Here is a 7,276-nt window from a genome sequence, read left to right as displayed (position 1 = left end):
TGTCGGTTGGTCACCACTCTAGGTATTTCCGCTCTAGGGGAATTATGTCCTAGTTTTCGCTCTCGCTCGCTGTTTCCGCGTGTTCTCTGTTTTTCGCTCGCTGAGGATCAGGCTGAGTATAGGTTGTGATGCTGACTCTCTTGATATAATATAATGATAGTTTATTATTACTACTATGTACAAGTATTATACAAGTGGTCCTGAAAAGGACCGATTAGTGAGGTAGCCGTTCCCGGTATGTGATTGGCGGGAACGTCTTAGTTATTTTCAGTGACCCTAGGCAGTTGTTGTTCAGGTCCGCCGGTGGAGTCTCCGTTTGTGTCGCGATAGACGTGGAGTTAGTCTCCCAGTCGCTGTCAGACTGGACCGCATGCTCCTGGATAGCTGGCTGCGCCTGTATGCCTCGGTGGACCAGCGTGCATACTGTCTGCACGCCTATCTCTCTCTGCTGCCGAGGTGATGGAGGCAGAGGTGAGAGCAACGCTGGATAGCTCCCGGTGACTGTTGGCGATGTGTAGCGGCGTAATCGAATATCCCACTGGTGGAGTAGGCACCTTGGTGGCCTGGTGAGGTTTGGAGGGTCCAGCTCCAGTGGGATGAGCTTCCACGGTAGCAGCTGCCAGGTGACCCGCTTCTTCGGAGGCTCGTACTCCTCACACGGCTACTTCGCTGGCCCGGGTGATCGGGGCGAGATTAGCGGCCGTGGAATGTAGCTGCGCCTCGGCGGATTCCTTCCAGGAGCGTGGAGGCTCCTGCCAGAAAAAGCTTGCCGAAATACGGCTTCGCTTTGAGCGTTACTGAGCGCTGAGGCTCTACAAAAGGTAGAATCTACGACGTGTATAAAGCGTTCTCACTTAGTACTGAGTCGTGACTCGATTTTCCTTTGCGTCGCCCGGCCTTATATACCCAGTCTGCCGGGCTTCACTTATGCGAAAAGGTTCGCCTTCGTTGCCATCTGTCGGCCGGCCGGTGATCCAGCTCGGGGGAATCCCCTTAACGTTCGCGCTACCGTGCGCGTATCGTGCGCGCGGGCTGCCGTGCGGTAGGCGCCCAGTGCGTTCGGCCGTAACGCTTTTGTGGCGTATGGCAAAACGCCACATTAGTAATTCGCAATCAATTAATGATTCGCTGTTAAAGACATCACTATCGCGTATCGTTTTTACAGCATCGCATACAGTAGTAATATTGTTACGTTGTAATGCAGTTTCAAATTGTTTAAATTTTTCATTCACGAGATAGGTATTCTCGCATAACCAATTGTGCATATGATCGATACAATTTTCAAAATTAAATAAATGTAATAATGTTTGTGGTTTCATATACAAAGAATTTTCGCATAATGCGAGTTTTACCATTTTCGATTGATGCAATTTTCGATCGTTAAATCCCCAATCCTTAATGGGGGAGCAGTCGATTGTAGAAAACAGTCAATGTCTGCTTGCTTCTGCATCAACAAATTCCACGTTGAAAAAGGCAACACTATTTGATTGCCTCGATTATCGCCGAGAATCAGCTCCACGTACGATACAGCTCCAACGCTTATTCCAATGTCCAAATACTTATACGACGTCAGGGTTAGAGCGTATCTTCTACCAAGTATGCGAGCCGCACGACGCGGCTGAATGCTATATAAATATATATAAATTAGACCAATATTTAAGAAAATTTTAATAAATAACTGAATTTTTAAATCTTTCTTACGTGTCGCATTTTTGCTTCTTACACGGTGGAGTTTCACCGTTTCGAATCGGAACGTAAAAAATCATGTTGATTTCTTCAGCAGTGAACCTTTCACACGCGCGATTGATGCAATACTGATCGTATTAGAATTATTATTAATTCGAATAGTATCACAAATTGCGATGTAGAGGGGATTATTGCTGACGCAACATTTTAATTTTCTCTAAAATTTTGTCGCACCGATGTACGGCTGCGGTGACATCATCATCCTCAGAACAAAGATTTAGCTGAATATAACAAAAATTTTCAAGCGCCGATGTATGGCTGCTCCTGATGCAATCACGTTAGATTTTTCAAATGTACATGACAAAACGTGAAAAAAAAATAACCGCCAAGGTTAAAATGCGCATAACCACTAGACCAAGATTTAGCTGAATGCGCTAAAATCGAGCGCCGATGTACGGCTGCTCCTGATGCAATCACGTTAGATTTTTCAAATGTATGTGACAAAACGCGAAATTATCAAGGTTAAATTGCACACGCTATTCTGGGGAATTTTTTTAAGATGAAATCATTCTAGAATGTTCGATGATAAAACAATGCAAGAGAATATAAATCATGATAAAGATGCACACCCCGCCAATATTTTCGCTAAAGTACATCCGGAACTATCATTGGGAAGCGCATTTCGCAAGTCTGATACAATATGGAGGAACAAAGTTTGCGAGAGCAATCCACTTTGGTGAATTCGCTGGAAGATTACATTGTGTGGGAGCAACGATGCGACGAGTATATCGAGTCGCTGGAAGAGCAAAGTCGGATCAAACTACCGCGATTATCGATCGGGAATCGACAATCGCTGATTGCTCAGATCGCGCGTCTCGAAGATTTGAAAAATTCTTTACGCGGACGTTTCGTACACGCGGGTGCCGGATGTAGCGCGCGTCAAATTGGACTTGTGTGGCGCGAAATTGATACGGCGTTCGAGAGTCGCGTATTGACTGGTGCGATGATAAACTATAATCACATCGAACCTCGCCAATTTCTTGAGGACGCCAAAGACATTGTGTTAAAACATGTGAAGAACATTATGAAGAAACATTATAATGTGAAAGTGAACACTATATTCAACGGTGAATTCGTGACCGGTGATAAACGCGCAAATAAAAGTATCAATACGAGAAACTATGAATTCTTTCGCACATCCGATTTACGCGAGTAGGCGCGTTATCGAGCCCACCCTAGCGTCGCTGGAAGAGTTTCAGGAACGCGACAGCGGGTTGGCATTGTCGCGAATATTAAATTTAACTGTAAATATAAATAAGTATAATCCTATGCGCGCGGGATGTCACATTAAATTACCGCGGGAGATTATGATGAAAAGAGCGGTGATTAACGTGCAATCAAAAGACAATGCGTGTTTCACGTGGACAGTGGTCGCCGCTCTATATCCCGCTGAAAGAAAGGCGGAACGGGAATCCTCGTATCCGCATTACGCGACGGTGCTGAATCTCCGGGACATTGAGTTTCCAGTGACTGTGAATCAGATTAAGAAATTTGTTAACGACGTTTCGATCAATGTATACAGCATTGAAAACGAAGGTATTGTTCCGATACGTCTTACGGAGCAAAAGCGGGATAAGCATGTGAATCTGCTATACGTGGAAGACGGCAACAACGTCGGACATTTCGCGTGGATCAAGAATTTATCCCGGCTTGTGAGCTCGCAACTGAGCAAACACAAGAATCAAAAATATATCTGCGACCGTTAAGTTTAATTTATATAATTTAAATAATTATAAGTTATATAACAAATTGTTCAAATCTTAATTAAAAAATGTTTTTCTTTTACAGATGCCTGCATTATTTTAGTTCGGATGACAAGTTGCAGTCACATACGGTCGACTGCGGAAAGATGAATGACTGCGCTATCCGGTTACCGAGCGATAAGGACAAGTGGCTCGAGTTCAACAACTTTAATCGGAAGAAGCGGCTTCCATTCATCGTATACGCCGACTTGGAATGCGTTCTGGCCAAGACGGATGAAGAACAACAAAATTTGTGCCAGCATCACCAAGTATTTAGTATAGCCTATTATGTACATTGTTCGTTCGACGAATCATTATCATTCGCGTCGCAGTGCCGATTGTATAGCATGGTTCGTTGAAGATCTTAAAAATTTTAGCAATTCGCGTTAAGAATATTTTATCGACTATTGTCTCCATGGTAGATTTGACGTCCGAAGAATGGGAAAAATTCCATAGCGCCACTCAATGTCATATATGCGAAGAACTATTCGCGCAAGACGATACACGCGTACGCGATCATTGCCATCTGACCGGACAGTACAGAGGTCCCGCGCATTTAAATTATAAAGAATCTTTTTGCATTCCGATAGTGTTTCATAATTTATCCGGTTACGATTCACACTTTATTATCGAGGAAATAGCCACAGCGTTCGAAGGGAAAGTCGAGTTACTTCCGATAACAAAAGAGAAATATATTTCGTTTACCAAAAATGTTGATGTTAAGGAAGAAAAATTAAAAAATCATGTAAAATTATGTTTTATCGATTCATTCAAATTTCTCACATCGAGTCTCGACAAATTGGCATCATTTTTAGATAAAAATAAACTCAAAATTTTAAAATCGGAATTTCAAAATTTATCAACAGAAAATTTCAATTTATTAACACGGAAAGGCGTCTTTCCGTACGAATACATCGATTCCGTTGACAAGTTGCAAGATATGTATTTAGCACCGCGTGAATCATTTTACAGTTCCTTGACCGGTGAAACTGTATCCGAGACCGATTACGTGCACAACGAGAACATCTGGACGCGATTCTCCATTCGGACGCTAGGCGAATATAGCGACTTGTACCTCAAAATCGATGTCTTGTTATTAGCTGATATTTTTGAAAACTTTCGTGATAAATGTATCAAAAGTTACGGACTCGACCCCGCATATTACTATACTCTCCCCGGATACACATGGGACGCCATGTTGAAACATATCAAGATCATGTTCGAGTTGCTTACTGACATCGACATGGTTATGTTTATCGAAGATGGTATACGTGGTGGTCTGAGTCAATGTTCCAACAGATACGCTCATGCTAATAACAAGTACATGAAGTCGTACGATCCATCGAAATACCATCGTCATACTTGATGTATTTCGATGTCAGTAACTTGTACGGATGGGCAATGTGTCAGCCGTTGCCCTATGCCAATTTTCGATGGGTCGACGACGTGTCCAATTTTGACGTATCATCGATCGCGCTAGATTCGCCTACAGGCTATATCCTCGAAGTCGATCTCGAGTATCCGCAACATCTTCACGATGCGCACACTGACCTACCGTTTTGCCCGACAAGCGACAAACCATCTGGCAAGCGAGAGTTTAAGCTGCTCGCAACGTTATACGATAAGAAGCGTTACGTGATACACTACCGCAACCTGCAGCAGTGTACGCGTCACGGTCTTCGTATAACAAAAATACATCGAATTTTACAGTTTTCGCAATCTCTCTGGCTTCGAAATTACATAGAACTAAATACACATTTTAGAACATTGGCTAAAAATGATTTCGAAAAAAATTTATACAAATTAATGAACAATGCGGTATTTGGCAAAACGATGGAAGATGTGCGGAATCGTGTAGATGTTAGGCTCATAACGCACTGGGACGGGCGGTACGGCGCAGAGGCAATGATCACAAAGCCAAATTTCCACAGCAGAAACGTCTTTTCTGAAAATTTAATAGCTGTGGAATTGCGTAAACTCGAAGTGAAATTCTATAAACCAATTTACGTGGGTATGTGCATACTCGACATATCCAAGACGTGTTTGTACGAGTTTCATCACGAGTATATGGCGCCAATGTATCGCGACAAAGGTAAAGTCATGTACACCGACACCGACAGTCTCATATATCACGTTGAGTGCGAAGACGTATATGAGAATATGAAGCGCGACGTCAACAGATTCGACACGAGCGATTATGCGGTGGACAATGCGTACGATATACCGCTTGTAAATAAAAAGGAACCGGGTCTAATGAAGGACGAAAACAACGGTGCGATAATGACCGAATTTATCGGGCTCAGAGCAAAGATGTACGCGTTGCGAGTGAACGGGAAAAAGGATACGAAGAATGTTAAAGGCGTCAAGAGCAACGTTGTCGCGAGAACGATAACGTTTGACGATTATACGCGGTGTTTGCACGAAGAAATTGAAATGACGCGTCAGCAGTCGTGCATACGATCTAAACTACGCCAAGTATACACGATCCGCGAGACGAAAATTGCTCTGAGTCCGTACGATGATAAGTATATCGTACTCGAAACCACCGATACGTTACCGTGAGGACATTATAGGATACCATTGTAAATAAATGTATATTTTGTTTATTATTAATTGTATATATATATTTTGTACATAACCATGTATATATTTTTATATTTTTATATTTTACATATTTTATATTTTATATCTTATATATTTATAATTTATATTTTATACGTATTTTATATATTTTATATTTTAATAAATGTTTACAATACATTATTTTTATGTATCCAAGAATTGTATGATTTATCCATTCCAAACCATTTCACATACAGGGTGTCCCTGAATGTGAAATCTGTACAAACTTTGTGAATAAGTTCCAGGAACCTAAACAAGCAGAAAATGTCCCATAAACATGGGGTCGGAAACGCTTGCTTCTGGAGGAACGACGGTTCGAAGTTTTCCTGCAATAGCTGCAGAAATTATCACGTCAAATCGCATAAGTGTTACAAAACTGTGTTTAAAAACATGAATGAATCAAATTATTCATTTGATGAACTGGCGGATATCCATCTGGTATATGGCCGTGCCGATGGAAATGGACGGTTCGCCAGACAATGCGGCGACGTGCGCAGGCTTCCTTGGAATCTAACGGAGGCCATTTCGAGCATTTGCTATAGCAAGTGTACTGTCCTGTTATGTCCGTGGCAAATCCGAGGAAATAAATAAACACAGTTTTGTAACACCTATGCGATTTTACGTGATAATTTCTCCAGCTATTGCAGGAAAACTTCGAACCGTCGTACCTCCAGAAGCAAGCGTTTCCGACCCCATGTTTATGGGACATTTTCTGCTTGTTTAGGTCTCTGGAACTTATTCACAAAGTTTGTACAGACCATTCAGGGACACCCTGTATAGCATTCAGCCGTGTCGTGCGGCTTGCATACTTGGTTGAAAATACGCTCTAACCCTGACGTCGTATAAGTATTTGGACATTGGAATAAGCGTTGGAGCTGTATCGTAAGTAGAGCTGATTCTCGGCGATAATCGAGTCAATCAAATAGTGTTGCCTTTTTCAACGTGGAATTTGTTGATGCAGAAGCAAGCAGACATTGACTGTTTTCTACAATTGACTGCTCCCCCATTAAGGATTGCGGATTTAACGATCGAAATGCATCAATCGAAAATTGTAAAACTCGCATTATGCGAAAATTCTTTGTATATGAAACCACAAACATTATTACATTTATTTAATTTTGAAAATTGTATCGATCATATGCACAATTGGTTATGCGAGAATACCT

The 7,276-nt window shown here is 42.0% G+C and overlaps 1 protein-coding gene across 1 annotated transcript; it reads left to right on the top strand.

Moving 5' to 3' along the window:
* Positions 1-3,014: 3,014 nt before the first annotated feature.
* On the top strand, positions 3,015-6,385 carry LOC145973283 (uncharacterized). Its single transcript, XM_083102544.1, has 3 exons — positions 3,015-3,444; positions 3,531-3,757; positions 6,308-6,385. Exons 1-3 carry the CDS (start codon positions 3,015-3,017, stop codon positions 6,383-6,385), a joined length of 735 nt encoding a protein of 244 aa, XP_082958670.1.
* Positions 6,386-7,276: the final 891 nt, after the last annotated feature.

Source organism: Camponotus vicinus, unplaced genomic scaffold, assembly GCF_025532165.1.
Source record: "Camponotus vicinus isolate PSW18456_S1 unplaced genomic scaffold, iyCamVici1.0 SCAF_6, whole genome shotgun sequence".
In the NCBI taxonomy this organism is placed as follows: domain Eukaryota; kingdom Metazoa; phylum Arthropoda; class Insecta; order Hymenoptera; family Formicidae; genus Camponotus; species Camponotus vicinus.
The sequence above is the reverse complement of the archived record's forward strand: the minus strand, read 5'-3'. Positions and strand labels throughout refer to the sequence as shown.